At 38.9% G+C, this 24,201-nt stretch overlaps 1 protein-coding gene across 4 annotated transcripts in view; it reads left to right on the forward strand.

The window, feature by feature from the left end:
• Adamtsl1 (ADAMTS like 1) overlaps positions 1-24,201 on the forward strand; it is a 383,172-nt gene that overhangs the window by 175,112 nt on the left and 183,859 nt on the right. For 2 of the 4 annotated variants that reach the window (XM_052176711.1, XM_052176712.1), the window contains exons 8-12: positions 811-922; positions 5,133-5,271; positions 16,908-16,958; positions 21,200-21,404; positions 23,471-23,618. In XM_052176711.1, the coding sequence (XP_052032671.1) occupies positions 811-922; positions 5,133-5,271; positions 16,908-16,958; positions 21,200-21,404; positions 23,471-23,618 (655 nt within the window). The remainder of the gene's footprint in view (positions 1-810; positions 923-5,132; positions 5,272-16,907; positions 16,959-21,199; positions 21,405-23,470; positions 23,619-24,201) is intronic. The other 2 variants (XM_052176713.1, XM_052176714.1) reach the window with 1 other exon arrangement.

Consider the following 24,201-nt stretch of genomic DNA (forward strand, 5'->3'; position numbering starts at 1 on the left):
TTCCCTCTTTTAAAAACAAGTTTTAATTTCCATGAGCACCAGTTTTATTTGAAAGTAGCTGCTTTTATAACTTTGTATCTTGACATTAGAATATCTACATTAGAATTGCCTAGATCTCTGGGCTTGGGCCCAAGAATTTGCAGTTAAGAAACTTCCAACTGGTGACTTAGCACATCCAGATACATGAATCACGATACTGACAGGAAGAGCCATGTATGCCCCTAAATGGGAAAAGCATCTTAATCCTTGACATTTTTTTCTTTCTCAGCTACAGATAGTGTCTTTTATTTTCTGTAGTATATGGTATTTATGATTTCCTTAAAATAAATTGTCTTTTTTATTTTTGAGACTGAATCTCTCTACATAGCCCCAACTATCCAAGAGCTCAATATATAGACCAGATTGGCCATGAACTCACAGAAATTCTCTTGTCTCTGCCTTCTGAGTGTTGTGATTGAAAGTGTATACCACCGTGCCTTACTATTATCTATTTCTAAATATACATTTCAAAGGGCTACACAATTCTGTAGAAAAAAAGGCTGGCAAGGGATTTGTGGTGGAGCCACAAATGGATATCTCACCATACTCTAAGCCATCATCTCTGTAGAAGTACAGATAATAAAGGTATTGTGAGACCCATTCTCTGGGACATAGTAGGGAGAATGATCGTGCCTTCCCATTTGATGCCCTCATAGGCTCTCACATATCCAAGATCTCCATACACCGTGCATTCTCAGCCAAGGTTACCAGACAGCCAGAAGCCATCCCTTCTCCTACCACACTCCCAACTTTCCTGTTTTGTTCCTGCAGATCCATGACTCAGGACCTGCAGACAGCACGGTCCAGTTCATCTTCTACCAGCCTATCATCCACCGATGGAGGGAAACAGACTTCTTTCCTTGCTCAGCAACGTGTGGTGGAGGTAACAGTGTTCACTTATCCTCCTAGGCCTCTGTGAAGAAAAAGCTGGAAATTATAAGAGTGGACTAACTGCAGCATGGAAGACTCCCTTCTTCTGAATGGAGCTTATTCCTTAAGCCACCTGTGAGGTGCTCTGGGAAGCTTTTCCTTTGTGGATGCTCATAGCAAACACCTCTTTCCTTGGCATTGTGGAAAGCTGAGAGTAGAAATATCCTATGCAACAGTGGCTTTGCAGTGCAGTGCTTGTTTTCATCTAAGCCTATACTTGTCTGGTAGAAGTGATGTCACTTCTTCAAGAAGCAAGTGAAGATGTTTGTTAGGCTCACTCCATTAGAGAAAGTTTTATTACCAGGAAAAATATTCACTTCATTGTTAAGTTAACCTAGGTTATTTTTTTTTTTTTTGGCCTATACTCATCACCACACACACATGCACACATATGCATTCAGTCCTTATGTTCTTCGTGGTGCATCTCTCCTGAAAAGTCACAAAGTGAATTCCTGTCCCTATGTTGTTATGTCCATGTCACACTCAGCATCTTGTGTTACTAGAAAAGGTTTCTTCTTATTTTCTGGGTTTTTTTTTTTTTATAATTATAGTGAGTATGTCATATTTCTTTGATATTTTTTAGTCATTTCCTTGCAGTAGATCATTTGGTTCTTTTAAATGTTATACCATTATAATATAATAAATAACATCATGCCTAAATGTTTTAATCTGTTCACGAATTCCCCTGGGATGAGTACTCAGTGCTCATAGCAAACACCTCTTTCTATGGTTACTAGATAAAAGAGTTTGAGAATTTTTGTTGATGCATATATTACCAAAATCTTTTCAGGAAATTAAGTATGTGAATATTTTAGATTGTTAACATTTGTTGGCTCTTTTATTTACCATTTTAATAGGTCTAGAAGTACATAAAGTTTGTACTTTCTAAAAGTACTTTAAAATTGGTATATTTGACTAATTCTTTCTCTAGTTTCATGGAAGCTGGTTGATTGACTAACTTTAAATAGTTCACCCATATTGGAATTATTTACAATAGTTAAAGTCATAGTACCTCAAAATTGGGTCAAATGATTTTCCGCCATTTTTTCTAAAACATAAGAATATATGACATAATTCACTGATAGCTATGTTATCTCTATCTTTATAATATAAGCAAAACACTAATTGTGCTTCTAAAAGCAGTATTGTATTTTGTTTTAGGATTTCTATTGCTTAGATAAAGCACCATGACCAAAACAACTTGAGAAGGAAAGCATTTATTTTGTTTTATACATTCTGATTATACTGCATCATGAAGAGAAGTCAGGGCAGGAACTCAAGGCAAGAACCTGAAGGTAGAAACTGAAACAAAGATCATGTAGACACATTGCTTATTGGCTTGTACCCCATGACTTGTTCAGCCTGGTTTCTTATACTATCCAGGACAACTTGTCCAGTGTGGTACTACCCACAGTGCACTGGGCCCTCTCATATCCATCGTTAATCAAGAAAGTGTACCACAAAATTGCCTACAGGCAAATCTGATGGGTGTGTTTTCTCAGTTTGGGTTCCATCTTCTTAAATGACCCTAACTTATGTCAAGTTGGCAATCAACCTAATCAACACAGATTTTTAATTTAAAAATAATGAATCAAATGCCATCAAGTATGTTTGCATTTCAATACAATAGTATTTCTATAGTGGATCTAGCTGAGCTTGAATTAAAATAACCATTTTAAAAACAATCTGCCAGGCTGAAGAGATGGCTCAGCAATCAAGAGCTTGCCATGAAAGCAAGAAAACCAGAGTTTGGATGCCTAGACTCTAGCTAAATACTGTGTAGATATGGCAGAGTCAGGGGAATCGAATCCCTAGAGCAAACCGCCTAGCTAGACTGACATATCACCCATGGGTTTGATTGAAATCCTGTGAAGGATGTGATGGAGGAGCACTTGAGGGTGCTCTAGGTATCAATATGGAGCCTCCACATGCATGTACACACACACACACACACACACACATGAGAAAGGGAGAGGAAGGGAAGAGAGAGAGGGACAGAGAAAGAGAGAGAGAGAGAGAGAGAGAGAGAGAGAGAGAAGCTGGGGAAAAAGGAAAGAAAGCTCCCAATTATGATATTGTTTTATGAGAATAAATTTCTATAGATTCATGAATGAGTCATACAGAAAACAAAACAAACTTCAATGAAAGGCCAAACTTCAATGAAAGGCCATCTAATGTAATGTTTTTCTTTTTTTTTAATGTAAACCGTGCCTTTCATAAGTCAGCAATACAATTGCATGTACCCTATATCATTTTCACACAGAATTACTGTGACAGTATAATTTCAGTAACCTTGACGATGACTTACTATTAAATAAAGCAATTACATTCATCTGTTTCCAACTACACTGGGTCTCATTTTACTTACACGAAAGAGCAGAGCTATCCATGGTTTTCCAGTGTCAAGCCTCTGTCCATAGGAAACCTTATCAGGAAGCCCAAGTATGAGTAAAAGTTCCCTTGTGGGTGTGAGGGGTGCAGAGTTTTCCTTTCACTTCATGGACCACTCTAACAATCTCTGAGAAAGAGGCTGTGGCCCCTCACATGTGCTTCTGCTGTCAGATTCAAGTGGCTGGCCACTTTACCACGTGTAAAGAATGTTCCACAAGGATTCCCTGCAAGCCTCGGAGGACACTGTCATCTGACCACACTGGTCCCTTGCCTTACTCCATGACTTTCCTTGCTAGTGTGTGAGATCTTCAAAGCAGAGGGCTTGGGTTGGGGAATGGTGATTTCAAACACCATGCCCTCAGCCTAATAATTTATTATTTCTTCCCATGTTTTACTACCAGATAAATTCTATCCTTGCAGACAAATCATTCTCTGCAAACTTCCAATGTGCTTGTCTTATAAAATTGCTGCTTTGGAGGACATTGGAGACAAAAAGTAAAAGTGTGTTGACTTCTCTGAAATGTCATTTTGCCACTTAGCTTTTCTGTAAAGCCAGACGTTCGCTGGGTGAGCATTCCTGCCCTCTGCTTTCGCTTCTCTCTGTGCTTTCATCTTCCTAGTAGATTTTTTAAAGGTCTTTTTTTAGGTCTTTAATGAACAATTAACTTTTTGTGGGTGGTCTGAGAACATTGCCTCAAGCCAGGAAATCTTGCTTCAAAAGCCTCCTTCTGACTTCCCGAAACCTCTGCAAGTCTCCCAATGATTTCAGTCTTGTTTCCGAATACATATTTAGTAATAACTCATCTACCTGCCAGGAAGAATTTGGAGGGAGGGTGTTGGGGAGGGTCTGGAATAGAAGGATACAAACCTTTAAAATGCTTAATATATACTTATTTTCACTCCACGAGTCTAAGTCTTGATCACTACTTTCTATAACATCACAAAACAGGTGAGAAAGATCATACACATTATGAATAAAATTAAATATCACTCGGCAACTTTTTGGAAAGAGTTTTATCAAAACAGTGGAAAAGGAAGCCTACAAAGTATGAGCCAGATACTTAATCTGAGGAGGAATGACAATGTATTTTGGAAAAAGTAAAAGTTAAGTACTAGGAAGGATGGGAGGACTTTTCATTTTTTTATTTGCATTTTTTGGTATGTTTGATTTTATTGTTTTAATTCTGTAAGTATTTCAGATTCAGGATAGCTATGATGGAGACTTTAACTGTACATTTGCTCAGTTCAACTCATTCAGGTTGAATTTAAGCAGCCTAGTAAAACCTGACTCAAGTGGAACCTGATTCATAAATCTCCATTGTTCAAAGAGGAGACATTGAGATTTATTTTTATTTATTCACTTATTGCTTGCTTTATTAATGAGTTGTGAGTTGATTCTTCCAGAGATACAGAGGCAACTTAGCAGCCTTTTATAATAAGCTTAGTTAAAAAAATACTAATAGTGTTTTCCCATTGTGTTTTTTAATTATATTAAATAAACCATATTTCTTGCTACAGTTTTATAATCTGTCTATGTTCTTGTATAACTCAAGCACTGTAAGATAATTGAATAATTAAAATGGGCAGATTACTTGAGAAAAAATGTTGAATTTGAGTTCTAAAACATTAATGACCCTTCCAATTATATATTTTGCTTTTTCTTGACTTAGACATTGGGAATAATTTCCTTAACAGGAGATGACCCAAAATCATACAGAAGTCCATTGTGCTGACATGTGCTTTAAGCAGCCTGGTTGTGTTGATGCTTACAGGTTACCAGCTGACATCTGCAGAGTGCTACGATCTCCGGAGTAACCGTGTGGTGGCCGACCAGTACTGTCACTACTACCCTGAGAACATCAAGCCCAAGCCCAAACTTCAGGAGTGTAACTTGGATCCTTGTCCAGCCAGGTCAGTCCAGTTTACCTGTTTGCTTATCATAAATCAGGTTCACAGTTAGCTTAAGTGGATGTTTAACTTAAAAGGAAAGGACACGGTCCTGTCCAGTGTCCCCACCATTAGTGGCACCCATGCTCTTGGCCCCTGCTGTCATGTGATTCGACATCAGGGTCTGTGGATTTTCTTTCTGAAAATGTTTTTCAAAGTGAAGTCCTCTTTTTCTCCTTTGATTGCTTTTACATCCTGACATCTTATTTCTTCCCTTGACAAAGTCCAGGGAACATCTTGGTGTCTTGGCCAGTGCAATGGCGTATTGTCTCACAATGCTTCCCTTTCTTTTCCCTGTCTCTGATCAGGGATGCAGTCATAGAAGATTGCATGTCAGAACCACATCCTAGCATACTCAATTCACACAATTAATTAGGGTCAGAAGCCAACCTTGAAATCATTTTCTCTACCTTTGAAAAGAAGCTTAGCCTTAGCTCCATAGGAGCTAGGGCTTATTTCCAAGTCAAATTTTCTTGAGGATCTTTGTAATTAGAAGCTCTAAAGATTTAAATCTTTAACACCTTCACACACTAGTGTTTGTTTTAGAGAAGCCATAATTGGGCCCCAGTTATTTGCAGCATCAGGAACCAGGCAGACTAATGAGTAGACTCACAGTGCCCAGCTGTGAGTAGCTGTTGATGTGCAGGTGGAGAATCTGCTCCCTCCCGGAGGGAGGGCAGGAGGGCTGCGCCTCTGCTTAGGGCTTCAAACACTGCTGAGTGATTCTTGGCAATTGCAGTTTACACACCCACAACTTCCTAGAGAGCATCTAGGAAAACCTTTCTCCACAAAAGCAATCACCAGTCACAAATACCAATGGCCAAAATATCCCGTCTTATTAATGATTTCTATGTCCTATTTTAAATCAGAGCTTGCTAATTCTATATCCATGTAAGAAAAGTTCTGAAAAATGAGGCTGCTGCGTGGGTGGAGTAGGTGGAGAGCCATCCTCTCGTGAGAGATGAACTTTTGTATCCGATTGCTGGCTTATGTGTGCTTATGTATGACTTAGGAGTGTGCTTACGCTCTTTCTACCTTAAGCTATGAATTCTAAATTATATATGTGACTTGAACTTACTATTAATAATTAATGTTTAGAAACCATAGACATACCTCATAAATGTAAACTCATTGAAGGAACAAAAAGAATAGATACTTTCTAGCTTGGCATTCTAGTTTAATTTAGCTTTGTGTTTACATCAGAGTGTTAGAAATTAAATGTTGGGTGTGATATAAAAGTACATAAGGGGTTAAATTTTTGCTTGTCTTTGCTTTAGAAATACTGAGCAGTTGAAATATTTTTAACTATGATTGAACCTTATTTTAAAATGATTCCATTTATACATTTTTATCCATCCCTATATCAGGAAAGAGCATATTTATCCCAATTCCAATGGACATTCATTATTCCCAACTCAGTCGCACAGAGACTGAAAGTCTTTCATAAATCTGTGAAATTTTATACGTGCATTTCTAGGAGAGATAGATTCACTTCCCCACAGTTCCATTAAACTTTTCCTCGCTTGGGAAAGCACGCCTTCGATGAAGAAGTGGCCATGGAAGACGGCTGGAAATGAGAGCACTGTTGTTAACAATTTGAAGAAAATGTTTGTCATGAGAAAAATTTATCCTTTGTTTCTAGTCTCTGATCTTTACCCACTCTTTTCTGTGGGAGTAACATTTTTTGGCCCATTTATTATTATCCAAAAGAAAAAAAAAAGCCACATTGAAAGGCTGCTGACTGTTCAGTCTATAATCTATGTGTCATTTAAAAAAATATCTAATATAGCACAGGCATAAATATTGGGACAGGTGGCTATTAAAAAAGGAGAGAGAGAGAGAGAAGAGAAAAGAGAAAAAAGAAGTTGGAAGCTCATATCAGCAGCTACGTCTTATTGAAAATGGAATTAGACAAAGCTGAAAAAATTAAGACAGTGCTAGGAGATGCTTGAGTAAAGCGGCTCAGGTTGTGAGGGTGGAGCTCAGCTTGAGGCCCTCCAGGAATCCTGGGAGCTCATGGAGCTAGTTTCTGTGTAGCTTTTCTCACTTCCAAGAGAAAATAAGAAAGGGTGGGCTCAAAGGAGACAGGAGAGGCCGTCTGAGATGGGTCTCTCGAGTTGGACAATGGACTCAATCCACTGAGCAACTGCTTTCTAACTACTACAGATTTAAGGCTGCCATACTAAGTCAAAAGAGTGCAATGATATTAAAACTACAACTTTGCATCCAAATTAGAAATGCTAAAGGGAAAACAAGGGTGTTCTTAGTTCAAAATCACACATTATTTTCTTACATTTTGAATGTGCTTTATTATGTCTGTAAGCAAATGTTAGTTTTTTTTAATCATGCATTTTTAATTCTTACATTGTTACAAAAAATATTTTATATAGCCACTGAAATCTAATTTTTTTCCTCTAAAGCCTGGGATCTGGAGCTTATTATATTATGTAGAAGCAAAATCCCATTCACTTAATGAGTTTGAGTCTTGATCCCTTTCAAGATAGAGATATTCCATGAACACCAAAAACAACACTAAGTAAGGCGGGAGAGATGACTCAAGTAGGTAACAGAACTTGTTGCGTAAGCATGCATCCCTGGCATCCAAATACAAAGCAGAGCATGGCCACATGTGCCTGTAACCCCAGAGCTAGCATGCTGGAAACAATAGGATCCCTACACACAAACATGCACACGCACATTCATTTAGTAATGTCACTAAATAATTGTTCAACTTTAAGTCAATATATCAACTTTAGGTCAACTTCCAAGCCTTGATATTTCCCCTCAGAAATTCCCCACTCCTTACTACTGCCCAGTCTCAGGAGTCCTCTCTTCTTTTCTTGTCTGCCTTCCCATCTTCTTTTTTGGTTCCCCCCTATCCACTTCCCTTGTTTCCTGTTCTTACACTCTTTATAACATAACATCAGCCAGCTGCCATGGCTACAGATGATGCTGAACAGACAGTGAACATCTGGCCTATTCTCTTCAAAGGATTTCTATGTTTTTTATCACTTTCTCTGCTTCTAGATGTTAATTTTTAAAATGTTGATAAGCTAAAAAGCTATAAGGCAAATAGTAAAGTTCAATCATGCTCCCCAGTGCCCAAGAGAAGCAGTTACTGCATTTGATGTTTCTTTTTGGTCTTGTCAATTGTACGTAACACAGATGGGATTCTACTTCACAGAGCAGACACCTGGAAGTCAGGGATCCCTCGTCCTTTGTCTCCTCTTCTAAAAGCCAGCCTCAGCTCCCATGTCATGTAGCACTGATGTGCTGCAGAGGCAGAAATGCAGATGGTTGCTCTATCTGTCCAATGGAAGAACTTAGCCAGCTGCCCAGCCGTTCCTCTCACCAGAGCTTCATTGATTTCTGTGCATGCCACTTAGGCAGTCAATTTTATGAAGTGACAGAATATTTAGTTTCCCAGCTAGAAGTGGCCCCCAAAAGGGGAGCCAACACTTAAGACTAAGGGAAGGAAAAGAGAGGTCAAAGATTTAATAACCCTTTGCTAAAATTAGTACTATTTTTTTCCATTGGCAATGTGGAGCCATGATGTCACAGGTCTATCACATATTCTTACAGACTCTGCTCTACAGGTGCCATGATAGTCCAACTTTGACACTCCTAGAAATCCAAAGGCACTCCACTCCTGCCTACTGGGGATCTACTACATTCTTCTTTCTCTACTTAGTGTTTCTATTAGTTATGAACTTTTTCCAATGGAACAGACATCCAGGATCTGTTCACATGTCAAACCTGTCATGTATCTGCCTTGCCATAATAGTCACTCCTGTCTTACACCAGGGAGAGTTTTGTTGAAATTTGTGTAACAGTTCATGCCACCTTTGTCGCTTGGTTAGAAAGCTACATTTTCTATGTGGCTAGAAAGCCACAGCCTTTGTTTGTGGTTAAAAAGCAAGTAATAAGAGGTCATTTATTCATCTTATGAGCACTGTGTGTTCTCAGGGCAGCTTGAAATATAAAGGATGCAACCTCTGGCTGTTCGGGGTCAGTCAGTTGGTTTGTATTTTTTGGTTTTGTTTTTTCAGTTCTATATTAATATACTGATTTTGATTTGCATTCAAATATATATATTCTAAATCATATAAATTATCTAAATCTAAATCATATAAATTATCACTGGCTAATTTTGCCAAAAGCAATATACAAATTCAACGCAATACCCATCAAAATCCCAACTCAATTCTTCATAGAGATAGAAAGAGCAATTCTCAAATTCATCTGGAATAACAAAAAACCCAGGATAGCTAAAAACTATTCTCAACAACAAAAGAAAGTCTGGGGGAATCAGTATCCCTGACCTCAAGCAATACTACAGAGCAATAGTGTTAAAAACTGCATGGTATTGGTACAGTGACAGGCAAGAGGATCAATGGAACAGGATTGAAGATCCAGAAATGAACCCACACACCTGTGGCCATTTGATCCTCGACAAAGGGGCTGAAAACATCCAATGGAAAAAAGATAGCCTTTTCAACAAATGGTGCTGGTTCAACTGGAGGTCAGCATGCAGAAGAATGCGAATTGATCCATCCTTGTCTCCTTGTACTAAGCTCAACTCCAAATGGATCAAGGACCTCCACATAAAGCCAGACACTCTGAAGCTAACAGAAAAGAAACTGGGGAAGACCCTTGAGGATATCGGTACAGGGGGAAAGTTCCTGAACAGAACACCAATAGCGTATGCTCTAAGATCAAGAATTGACAAATGGGACCTCATAAAATTACAAAGTTTCTGTAAGGCAAAGGACACCATCAACAGGACAAATCGGCAACCAACAAATTGGGAAAAGATCTTCACCAACCCTACATCAGATAGAGGGCTAATATCCAATATATATAAAGAACTCAAGAAGTTAGACCCCAGAAAACCAAATAACCCTATTAAAAATGGGGTACAGAGTTAAACAAAGAATTCTCACCTGCAGAACTTCAGATGGTGGAGAAACATCTTAAAAAATGCTCAACTTTGTTAGTCATCAGGGAAATGCAAATCAAAACAACCCTGAGATTTCACCTTACACCAGTCAGAATGGCTAAGATTAAAAACTTAGGAGACAGCAGGTGTTGGCAAGGATGTGGAGAAAGAGGAACACTCCTCCACTGCTGGTGGGGTTGCAAATTGGTACAACCACTCTGGAAATCAGTCTGGCGGTTCCTCAGAAAACTGGGCACGTCACTTCCTGCTATACCACTCCTGGGCATATATCCAGAGGATTCCCCAGCATGTAATAAGGATATATGCTCCACTATGTTCATAGCAGCCCTATTTATAATATCCAGAAGCTGGAAAGAACCCAGGTATCCCTCAACAGAAGAATGGATGCAAAAAAATGTGGTATATATACACAATGGAGTACTACTATTCAGCCATTAGAAACAATGAATTCATGAAATTCTTAGGCAAATGGATGGAGCTGGAGAACATCATACTAAGTGAGGTAACCCAGTCTCAAAAGGTCATCATGGTATGCACTCACTAATAAGTGGATATTAGCCTGGAAAACTGGAATACCCAAAACATAATCCACACATCAAATGAGGTACAAGAAGAACGGAGGAGTCCTGGTTCTGGAAAGACTCACTGAAGCAGTATAAGGCAAAACCAGAACAGGGAAGTGGGAAAGGGTGGGTGGGAGAACAGGGGGAGGGAAGGGGGCGTATGTGACTTTCAGGGAGTGGGGGACCAGAAAAGGGGAAATCATTTGAAATATAAATAAAAAAAATATATCAAATGAAATAAAAAAAAAAAAGAAAAAAAGTATCACTGGCTAGAGAGCAAATTTTGAAAAATGGGTCTCAGATTTGAATCCTAATGTAACTATTAAGAAATACTCTGCATCTGGAAAGACAGTGCATGTGAGAGGCATATTTTAAAAAAAAGAAACACCTGGATTTTCATGCTTACTAGGTGCCCATTGGCAGAACCTGGTAGAGAAATGAGAACTCTGGAGTGATACAGCTTGGACGAAGGCGACAGAGCTGCCATATACAAGTTAAACAGCCTTTGGCAAATTATTTACTCTCACTAAGCCTCAGATTTTCATCCTCTGAAGTGACAATAGTAACAGTTCTTATGTCATTAAAGTTGTCATAAGGGATAATGCCACAATACATTTAAAGAGCTTAGCGGAGGGTCTGATGTACAAGAAGCCCTTAACAAACATGAGTTACTACAGCTATGACTGAGACCAAGACTGTGCTAATAGTATCGCTGTTGCCCAAAGAAACTGCTCTCCAGTTGTGTTTTCATCCATGAAAAGGGAAGATGGAATCCTAGAATTCTGAGTCCAGAAAGTAGTTCTCTATGCGTTGTTCTGGGTTGTCTGGGAGATAGCTCCTAGGAGAACATCACCTTGAAGTTAAATCACATTTATTGGGTTTTTAATATATAAGTTATGCTATGCAGACTAACTCCTAAAGTTTCAGTTCACAAGTGTCAAGGACAGCCTTCACGTAGCCACCTGTGAGTCCTATCCATTCAACCCATAAGAGGTTGTGCTGCTTATGTTTCATAGAAGGAAAGTTCTATTTAAGGACTAGAAAATGGTTGGGTTATTGAACAAGCAAAAGAAAGTGAAAGTGTCCTAAATCATGTACATCGTACATCTTAAAGTACATAGTTTTATTGCAACAAATGAATGATTTAGAAAGGTAACACTTCCATTGGACCAGCATCATTTAAATAAGTGGTAAAATAATAATAAAATCTCATTTCTACTTTTGTGGATTTATATGGGATAGCAAAGCAGAGTTGTGCTTCATTTCAGAATGTGTGAGCAATTCTGAAAATTATAGAACCAACACCTGCAGACACACACCACATTACCTGACAGTGAAATAGTTAACTATATATGTATATATACATATATATATATACATATCTCAGTTATCAAGCTATTCATTTTTTTCTATCAAGCCCAGTTCATACTAACAGTAAGCTCACTACATGCATTGCCTTTCAAGGTTTTAAAACATGGGATTAATTATTTGCATAATTCCTTTAATTACCTTAGAGTTTCTAGAAAAGGGAATTCCATCATCCTCATTTTTAATTTTAACCTACCACTGTGTAAGACATTTCATTACTTAACATATTTAGTTTCCCATCTGTAAAAATAGAGCATTTCTGTTGGGTACTGTGAGGATTCTGTGAAATAAAAGTGGAAACCTAGCAAGGTACTAAGTACTCAACAAATCACAGCAATTGTTAGTAAATGGAGACTCAAACAACTAAACTGACCTGCCCAAAGTCACTCTATTACAAATTTTTTAATATGCTCATATATTCATTATTCAGTTTGGTTTTATATTCCCTGTGGAGTTAGTTACCAGGCCAGAGAGGGTAAGCAGCATTCTCAAGGGAGACTCCATTAAAGCAAGCTGAGGCATGGATCTAAATACTTCCAGTTACACAGTGTCTCTCACCCTACAGAAATGCAGCCCTGACTCTGTCATCACCCCGGTAACCCTGTTCTGCATGTTGCCTTCAGCAGCCTGGGAGGTCTGCTTCCAATGCAACATAGAACCATTTCAATATAAGTTTACATGCTTGACAAAGTGAGCAGAAACCCAGGTGAAGCAAGCACCATCCATGTATTGATGTCTACTCAAGTCATTTTCTGGGAGTACACAACAAAAGTGGAAAATAAATCCTAACAAAATGATAGTTCTACTTACTTAAAAATAATACACAAATGCATTCCTGCATTCCTGCACAAAGCCTCGATGATATTTAGGTGACACATGGAATTTGAGGTGATAACCTCATTTAATTCATTTACCTTAACTCCAAATGCTGCCCTCTTATACTTATTTCAATTTAATCTTTACTGCATTTCAGTACTCTAATTGCTGAGCTTGTGAGGCAATATGTTATTTTAGAATTTACAAAGCAGGAAGATTTTTTTTACAGCAAGGAAAAAAATCCAACCCCCAGGACCCAACCAGGGTTATAACATATTTCCCTACTACACATGTGAGAGTCTACATGCATATATATGTATATACACAAGTGTCTTCATATGTGTACATGTGTATACCTTGGAACACATATATACAAGCTAAAAAATTATAGATTAAATGTGTCTATATAAATTTTCTAATGTTGTGGGTTTAATGATATATTCTGTTTTATACCTTTTTTCAAGTACTGTATTATTAAAATGGCTGTATTGTTTAAAATGGTGTTTTATATGTTTATGTTCTATGTAATATTTCATTATAAGAACTTGTCATGACACCATAGGATCAGACAGTTGAGTAATGTGTGTGCTTTGGGTAGATTAGGTGTGAAGTGACTCTCACTTTCTTGTCCTCAGCATATGCTCTCAACACCCCTTACAGTAAGTTTTAGATGGAGTAGTGTCACTGTCGCTGTGAAGATACACAAGTGGTCAGGGTTATTGGAGTGATGAAGAATGAGTAGTTTGTTCTCGCGTTTTTTCCTTTGTGATCATTTTGTAAATCGTGCTCACTTCCCTCCCTCCTGTCCACATATGCAGGGGCATATATAAATGTAAGTACACGAACACATTCACATTAGCCTCAAGCCTGGGTGGAGGCTCATCGAGTCCCTTCTTAATAGCTTCCCTTTCCACCATCCTTCATGATGTCCACTTTATCTGAGAACAATTACAATGTGTCTTAAAGGTAAGCAATGAGCTGAGCATCTTAGGCGAGATTGCCTTTCCCTGCATCACAGTACAGGGAAAAATCAGGGCTGTGGCCAGTGCTCCAGGAGGGACCAGGGCCAAGGCTCAGGAAGATGCATTTGGAGGCTGGACAGAGCACCATTGTTTGGCTATCGCTCTGTTTTCACAGGTGCCATGGAGTCATTTCGAGTCTTCACCATGACCCATGTCACAGAAAGACAAACAGACCTATAGTTTTGCTGGAACCAGGTTTAAAGCTTCTTGTTCAAACACAAACATGACTTCTAAATCAGGCCAAAGCAGAGCCCAACATCCTGGCGGCTCTGTGCTCCCCCATTTACCCACTCTCTTCAGTTCAACTCTGTCTTGTTCAGTGTTACTCTCTCCATTTCAAATATCATCAGCTGATAAATCAGTTCACAGAGACCTGCAACAGCTCATTCTCATATTGAAGATGACAAATTATAGCCATAAATTTTTCCAGGGGACAAGGCAGTGGTATGCGTTTCTGCATTTAGAAATTGATATCAAAACGGATAGATACAAGGGTTAGGTTAAACCTGACTTCAGACTATTTGATTTATAGTCTAATTTGCTTCTATTAAATAGTAGTATATGTCCAAAGCTTTAAAAGAATTTTGAGACATTGACATTCTTTGAAATATTGTTATTTTAAAAGAAAATTTCTCTGAATTGTTAGATACAAAAACTATATTTAAAACGGATACAGTGTTTCTAACAACAACAACAACAACAAAAAGCAGGAGTAAGCTTTTATCAGAAGAAGGTAGAAAAGAATGGAATATTTAACTCCAAAAGCAAGGACAAAGCAACGTTATTATGGTGATCATTTCATTGTTGTGTTAAAGAGCCATGCAATCCTGAGCATGCCCACAGCATCATCACTATCCTGTGCATGCCCACAGCACCATCATTCTCCTGCGCATGCCCACAGCACCATCATTCTCTTGAGCATGCCCACAGCACCATCACTCTCCTGCGCATGCCCACAGCACCATCACTCTCCTGAGCATGCCCACAGCACCATCACTCTCCTGAGCATGCCCACAGCACCATCACTCTCATGCGCATGCCCACAGCACCATCACTCTCCTGCACATGCCCACAGCACCATCACTCTCCTGCGCATGCCCACAGCACCATTACTCTCCTGAGCATGCCCACAGCACCATTACTCTCCTGAGCATGCCCACAGCACCATCACTTGCCTGAGCATGCCCACAGCACCATCACTCGCCTGAGCATGTGAGCCAAATGCACACAGATGAGCTCACTCATTTATATACCATGAAAATCTTATCAGAAAATGATTTCAAAACATCAAATACAGAAAATGCCCCTCCATAAAGTAAATAAGCAAATAAACACTTCATCCTAGAGATTCTGTCTTTACAACTTGTCTCTGTTTTCTCTGAAGCACTTCTCAATACGTTCATGCATCACCTTATCTTTATTATTGTTTTTAGGTCCTTCCAGTCAGTCCTCTTATCTTGTTTCCTTTTTATGATCTTCAGCCAGTGGCTTTTTTGCCATCTGATCCATACTAAGCCCAGCCCTATCTTTTTACTAAAATGTAATAGCTATATTTCTAAAAGTATAATACTATCCCATGTCAAAGGATAGGGCCAAAATGAAAAGCTATTTATTTATATATAAGTACAAACATACTGACTATATGTTGATTATTATATAGATGTGTAAATATATACAAATGCATCCCAGAAATACAAGCAGAATCTCTTTAATGTCTCTAAGATCTCTGTCTTTTAGATCTCTTTAATGTTCAAGAGAGGGGCTCCCTAGCACTTGTCAGATGGAAACAAAACCATCTTTTGTTTGTGCCCTTCTGTGTTCTTCATCTACGCTGAGCACTCTTCATATCCACTCTTGATGGAGGCTTGGCTGCCCTAACTCTCTTCTTCAACAGCCTAAGTAATAAGACATTTTTCACCATCCAGGGGGTGCAGTCTTCAGCAAGGGCCCAGTCTTACCAATGGGACCTACTAGTTGAAATCAAACAATTTGGAAACATGGTACACTAGAGACCTGAAGACCTTCAACACAGCCCATGCTGGCCTTCCTTGTGCATCCTCCAGCCACACCACATATAATAAACATCCCTTCTTGTGGCTCTTTAGCCTTTACTCTGTCTCTGAACATCACAGGTTTCCCAAGGTATTAATGGCTGCCACAACAGTTACAAGCATCATGACAAAGCCATTAATACTGTATAATATTTTATAGACAAAAGCACTTTCATGCTTGTGAACAGTTTCATGACTTCGTTTTGGTAGGGAGTTTGCTCTTGCTAAGTGTTGCTTACCACATTGCGTAGTTCCTCCCTCCCCTTTATGAAACATCCAAGTGGCTATTCTCCAGGTATTAGTAAACCTTCAGATCTGCCAGAAGGAGAAGCCTATTTGCTGATGTATGTTACAGTCTTGTCAGTTCTGTGGTCCATGACCTCCTGCTTATATAGCTTTCTCTTTCATCAAAAGTGAGACAGTAACTGTAATTGTTCCATGGGCATCTGGAAGTAACATTAATAATGATGATAATAATAATGACCTCATAGGATGGGTAATTTGGGGGATTAAAGAACATTTATAAGCCTATTGTGCCATAGCTAATGATGAGGTGCCAAAGTTTCTCACCATCTCCCTTTCTAGTGGTATTTCCTGCTTGGATCAGAGGACTAATTATAGAAAATAGTGTCTTCAAAGACCTTTCCCCAGCCTACAGCATATACTAGCATAAATATCGAACTGTTTCAGTGTTGTTTCCAGAGATGATTTATGTATGTTGTTTTGCAATTGTATAAAAATGTATATGATGTAATCATTTAGTGTTTATTTTATTGTGTGTACCTTCTACTCAGAGGGTTGGCATTATTGTTCCTAACAGTGACGGATACAAGCAGATCATGCCTTATGACCTCTACCATCCCCTTCCTCGGTACGTAAATCAATCATCCTGATGTTAGAATTAGCAGATCAGTCTTCTTGATGCTTCAGTGTATATATGTAAAAATGTAGAGCCATAGATTCTGTGTTTTTCTATAAATAAGATGGTAGATGGTAGATTTTGCAAATCCATTCTGAGCTCTCAAGTAATCCTGGCTTGCTCAGACTGTAAGCTTATCATTCAGAGACCATGTTCATAGAATGGTATTTCATTGGAGTGGACACAGTAACTCACTCTAATTAGCTATAGTATGTCTGTTTCTGCTGTTTTTCCTTCACTCCCTTTTAAACTCCCTCTCTGGCTCCTTTTGGTAGAAGCCCGGTCATTACAGAGCCATTGCTAACTTAAACAAACACTTCCTAAAGTGTAATCACAACACCATGAGTATAAAATTCCAGACTTGGGGTTATTCTAATAGGGGCTTCATGTGTCCTTCTTTATATTTGAAGAACTATGATTATCTAAAGGATATTTTGTATCCTTATTATTCAGAACTTGTTACAGAGTAAAGATTTTAAACACATGAAGATCAATTGCTGTATTGTTTTGTTAAAGTGTATTTTAAAGACAAGAAAAAGGGGTATTCAAATGCTTCAAAAGGATATTTTTATCTTTATATTTGTGAGAAAACTGGAGTTGCTGAGAAACGCTAAGAAATGGTTGCCAGTTGTATTGCCTGCCATATCGGAAATAGCTCTGCAGGTAGCAGAAATTGGAATTAGTTTTAAGTGGCTCTGCTGTTTCCTTTACTAATTTGGCACCCAGGGAATCAGCTGCTGTTTAGAGTTCTGGTTTTCTATGAGACCAGGAGCAGTTAACATAATCTACAACAGTTTGCTAAATCCTAAACTGAAACATGCAGAAAAATAACTGTGTTTTAAACAGCAAAATTCAGTAAATCTAACTTATAGTCTCCAAATTCTTAATGTATTAATATCTAATTGGATGCTAATCCAACTCTCCAGTGAGACCTCATTCTCTTAGTCCTAGCTCAGCAACTACACATACAACCTAAAGGAGTACACATGCACGTTCACACAAATATGCATGTATAAATGCATATATAGGTAATTAAATGTTGTCCAGTATCCAGTGAAAATTTTCCAGTGACTAACAGGATACTGTCTGGTCACTAGTCTAGTAGGCGTGTGCAAGGGAGATTAATTGACACTAGATTCTATTACTGCAAAATGTGACACTAAATGGCTCCCTCACTGGTTCCTGGCTCCTATTATACTGTAGCTGTACTGATAAAGACAATAATGGAAGACCTCAGAATGTTCCCTAGGTATCATTTTCCAGAAGTCTTCTCCTTGATAATGTACAGAAAGAAATAAAAACAAATAGATATAATTGAGGCAAGATCTCCCTTGATTTCCATTTCTGTGTCTGTAGAATTAATATTCCTAGGGTGTGTGCTTTGTTTGTATGGAGGAAAGCCATGTATTTTAAAACAAAGGTAAAGTTTGGTATCAATGTAAACAACATTGAATTTATGTTTCTCCTCTCAGGAAGTCCTAGATTCCTGTCATTTTCTATGATTTTTCTTTTTTTTTCCCCCTCCTTGTGCAAGTAAACCTTTCATGTGATTGTCTTGGCATCTTATAGACTAAAACTTCCCTGAAGTGTCAGAAATTTAGTGTTGCCTCAAATGCCCACCGTCCCACTTGCTGTTTTTTGCACTGTGTCCTGTGTATTTATTTAATGTGTTTATGTGTCTCTTCAGAAAAGGACAAATCAGTTAGCAAGCGGACTGCATTCCTTGCCCCTCACACTTCTAGTTCTGGATATATGAAGTCGGCCTCACTAACAAAGTTCTAGCAAATGGCCACTATTTCTATAAACGAGTTCTCATTTAAGAAAACCAAAGTTCAAATGGTTCTCAAAGAGCATTACCTTGATAATTGAGGCAGAAAACTTCCCTATTTAAAATATTTAAATATTTTTCAGACAAGAATAGATAAAATATACAATTAACACATTTTAGGCTGTTCTTTCCTGTACTCTCTGTTTAAGACTTAGCATAAATCTCATTGTAACAGTATATCATAATTAATTTAATCTTGAAACAATGAGCTCATGTCTCTTTCTCTACATTCTTTTTAATTTTGAAAAATTCATAAACTAAATGTAGTGTGGATTTAAGGTAATTAAAATCCAAGTATGTATAAATGTATGGCATGTAGATTCATTTAGTAGCCTTTTAGGACAAGATTCTTGGATATATCTCTCTATATTCATAATATTCACCTTGGTCACCATTTTAATATCTCTTGACAAAAGAATGCCACCTCTCATCTTTTGCTAGACTTTAACATGCCTAAATATATTGTGCTTTAAAACTCCCCAGGGCACCATTAGTATGTGGGGAGTCACGTGATACTATTTCACATACCTGCCTGAATCTGTAAGCTCAAGTCATACTATGAATCTGCAAACTTGTGTTATCCTCATGTATCTCGCTATGATCGGTGACAAGGAGAAGACTGCAGACACTCGTTAGTGAAGCTTCATGGTCAAGGCAGGTGTTGAGACAGAAATCAATCACTCTCCCTTTCGTAGGAGGTGCAATTTCAAGGCCTTAGAGTGCCAATTAGAAAATGTTTTCCCTTGTGGAATTCCAATCATCCAGGTGATTAAATACCCATCAAAATATTGCTGTTTCACTGTCAGATTAAATGTAGCATGAGTGTATATTTATGTATTCGGCCCATCTTCAGTCTGAAAGAGGCCCATTCTTCACCTCGGGCAGGAAGTCCTGCTGAGATCTACCTGGAGGAGAATAGAGCTGTCTTATCCTTTTGCAAGGAGAACGCTGTGATGGCTCTTCAGTCCCATGAAATAGCTTTTATTCACTCTCGTAAGCCTCAGTTACCCCCATAATGACATGTTTTTGTCTGTGTTCCGGAAATACTGAATCTGGCAGCATAGCTGGTTGTTGGCAGTAGAGACATAGGCACATGCCTAAACCTGGACAGTGCAGACAAAATGTAGCATAAACTCCTCTAACACGGGAGGCACACATTATCATTTTGGCTCCTTCAGAAGAGGAATCAGGTCCACAACATATGTGGAACTTACTTACAGAATAAATTAAAGTCTCCACAAGCTGCCTGCTGCCTGTGTGATACTTTAACATATAGCTAATAAGTGTCAACTCAGGGTTGTTTGGGTCCACTTTCATTAAAATTAGATATCTTGTGATTCTTTAAGATCTCTTAAGTTGCACAGCAATTCTAACTATCAAAATGCATGTAAGAAAAGGGCATAGCTCATGCAGCCCATGATGCTGTACACAGGAATTCCATGTGTCTAAATCTGGTCCCAGTTGCCTCAAAACTGAAAGAAAACAGAAAGAAGGACGGAAGGAAGGAAAGAAGGAAGGAAGATAGATAGATAGATAGATAGATAGATAGATAGATAGATAGATAGATAGATAGATGATAGATTAAATTTAAGCATCATTGGCAATCTTGTTATTTTCTGCCTTAAAGTATATCTCCGTTCAGTTGCCTTAAGCTTTTCAACTGACACCAAGCGTGTTTACAAGCCAAGGAGTTCCTTGCTGGAGGACATCCATGGGTCTGTCAGCAGCTAAGCAAAAATACTGTGATTGACACGTCTACTCCTCAACTTGCAGATGTACAGTGTGAGCACCCAACTTCTGCTCAGTGTGTGGAATCCTGGAGCCGACAGTTTCAGAAGGGGGGGGGGGGGGGAGAAAGAGCTTTCGTGTAGGGAGATCATGCATGAGCTTCTCCTATTGAAAGAAAATCCAGAAGTGATATTAGTTCCTTACTTCTGTTTTAGTCTTCACAGAAATACTTGCTGAGATTTAGTTCAAAATAATTAAACTTTAATACATATATAAGTACATGCACACATATGTATATATGTGTGTTATAGATACATAGTATATATGTACACAGAAACCACAGAAAGAGGACTGCAGATTGAACATCCATTGTTGGTAGCTTATAGACAGTCCAGACATCCTGTGAATTGCTCCCTAGGCTGTAATCTCCTGTATTTGTGCAGAGATTCAAGGTTTATGAAACATTCTTGCCAAGGTTGAACTTTCTCTCTTAATGAAATTTCAGCCAAGAGAGAGAAAGAGTTTTGGTTCTCTGGAGAACCAGTGATGGACCCAGGGCCTGGGGTTGGTGTGACAGGTCACTGAGGAGGTTTGGCAATGTGCATGTCCGCCCTGATGACTCCCCTTGCTTCTGTAGGTGGGAAGCCACCCCGTGGACCGCGTGCTCCTCCTCGTGTGGGGGGGGCATCCAGAGCCGGGCAGTTTCCTGTGTGGAGGAGGACATCCAAGGGCATGTCACTTCAGTGGAAGAGTGGAAATGCATGTACACCCCAAAGATGCCAATCGTGCAGCCCTGCAACATTTTTGACTGCCCTAAATGGCTGGCACAGGAGTGGTCTCCGGTAACTGTGCCCTCTTTCTTTGTTCCTTAGGAGAGTAAGTCCACTCTTACCTCTCAGCCTTGTGGGCCATGGAGCGCCCTGGGCAGTACCAGCCTTCTGTATCTGAGGTGTCTCAAAACCTGTCATCTTAGTTCCTGGAGGAGGAATGTCCCAAATATTTGTTCTCTTCCTTCAAGTTACTTTAGCCTGGCTTTTTTCCTTCCCTTTTGGAAAACAAATTCCTTCTAAGCGTTAGGAATGTTGAATGATCCTTAATCTGTGAGAGTTGCCTCTACAAGATAGCTCAGCTGACTTCATTTTTTGACTATACTTTGTCTTCTGTAAAAGGGGTATGCATAGTAAAAACAAAAAATTGTAACTACATACACATTCACTGTAAAGAAAAAGTATTGAATGGAAATAGCACAAGAGTTAAAAATGGATATGAAGTACTATTGTTGAAACCAAAATTGCTACTTACATTATCTTTCATCATTACTATGATTGAGCTCAAAAGATTATTCTTAGCTGGGCATGCGGCTCAGGCCTGTAATCCCAGTGCTGTAAGAGAGTCATTCAAGAGGATTACAAGTTCAAGGCCTGCTTGGGCTGCACAGGTAAACTCTTGTCTCAAAATAAAAAAACAAATTTTTAAAAAGTGATATGGCAGTAGTAGGGGCTGGAGAGGTGGCTCAGCCAGGTAAGAGCACCAACTGTTCTTCTGGAGGACCCAGGTTCAATTCCCAGCACCTGCATGGCAGCTCACAACTGTCTGTAACTCCAGTTCCAGGGGATCCCACGCCCTCAGACACACATGCATACAAAATAAAAATAAAGAACAATTTAAAAAGTGATATGGCAGTATGACTCAGTGGTAAAGTTGTTGCCTAGTATGTCTAAGGCCCCAGGTTCAGGTTCTGTCCCCAATGTTGTACACACACACATACATACACACACACACACACACACATACACCATATACATACCACACACACACACCACACATAAACCATACCACACACATACCACACACACACACACACCATTTACATACCACACACACCACATACATACACCATACCACACACACACACACACACACACACCATTTACATACCACACACACCACATACATGCACCATACCACACACATATCACACATACACCACACACACCATACATACACATACATCACACACACACCACACATACACACACCATACACACACACAATACACACACATACACAACACATACACACACACACACACACACACACACTGCTATTCTTGGTTTCCTGCTTACATAGTAAAAATAAATAAAAAAAATAGAGGAGATAAAAAAGATGTAGAAGCAAAGTGCTGTGTCCTTATCCACAGAATCAATAACAAACACGACCACAAACACTGCACTATGGCTATAAGGACAGATTCAGGAGCCTGGCATTTCCTACATCAGACCTCCCAGAGCTGGCAGATCCCAGAGATGCTCTCTCCATCTGCCCATGGACGCAGCTCCTATGGCTTTGTTCACCCATTTAAATATAATCAGTTGCCTTGTCAATCCTGCATTAAAAAACGGCTTGTGGTAGTATTTTAACATCTCTAAATATCCTTGTAGGAGTAATTGTTTCTCATAGTTTGGACAGGTATGCACAAAGTAACTAAATAAAGTTGTATGAGTAATTGAACTTGAGCATTCTATAGCTTTATGTCTTCTTTGTGGTACTGTATTTGAGTCTTTGCACACATAACAACTAACTAATCACTAATTAATTATATCCTAAAAATCTAAAGGAATGTGTTAATTTTCAACTAACTTCACCCCTAAAACCCAAACAGAACAAAGATCTAATAACTGGTAAGAAGTGGCTTAAATCTAGCAGAAAAACTCAGAGATACAGAGGATAGAGATGTTATAGTTATAATGAAATTTTACTTTTTAAGAAATATAAAAGTCTTGGGTGGGAAGTTAAATATTTAAATCGGGCGTTGCCTATGAGTCTCTCTCTCTCTCTCTCTCTCTCTCTCTCTCTCTCTCTCTCTCTCTCTCTCTCTCTCTCTCTCTCTCTCTCTCGCTCTTCCCAGTGCACAGTGACCTGTGGCCAGGGTCTCAGATACCGTGTGGTGCTCTGCATTGACCACCGAGGAATGCACACAGGAGGCTGCAGCTCAAAAACAAAGCCCCACATCAAAGAAGAATGCATCATTCCCACACCCTGCTACAAGCCCAGAGGTAACTAGACAGGGACTCATCACCCTTCCTCGGTGGTGATGGATACTCAGGCCACTCAAGTCTCCTTGGATTAGTCTTAAAATATCCCAAATGTTCTTAGTAATAATTCTTTATAACCTAGACTATATTAAGTAGACTTGATTATTTCTTTTCATATTTTCAAATGCTTTTTGATTTACTTTACAATATTTTTAGTTTTTATGAAAAATAATGGTTTTCATTATTTCATTCATATATATATCATTCACATGTATACTCATGTGTGTGTGTGTATGTGTGTGTGTGTGTGTGTGTCATTGTAACTTGGTCTTACCCCACTGCAGCTCTTCCATGTCCCTGTAACTGATCCATTTTCCCTGCCAAAATAATCCTTTTGTGCATCAGTGTCCTGTGTCTATGTCTCTCTATATGTGACTGTATGTCTCTCTCTCTCTCTCTCTCTCTGTCATGTTTATGTGTGTCTGTATTTCTCTCTCTTTCTCTGTCCTTTGCTTCAGGGTCATGTGTATGTCTCTGTTTGTGTCTGTGTGTCTGTGTCCGTATGACTATGTGTCTGTGTGCTGATTATAACATAAACCATGCA

This window comes from Apodemus sylvaticus, chromosome 3, assembly GCF_947179515.1.
Source record: "Apodemus sylvaticus chromosome 3, mApoSyl1.1, whole genome shotgun sequence".
NCBI classification, from domain to species: Eukaryota; Metazoa; Chordata; class Mammalia; order Rodentia; family Muridae; genus Apodemus; species Apodemus sylvaticus.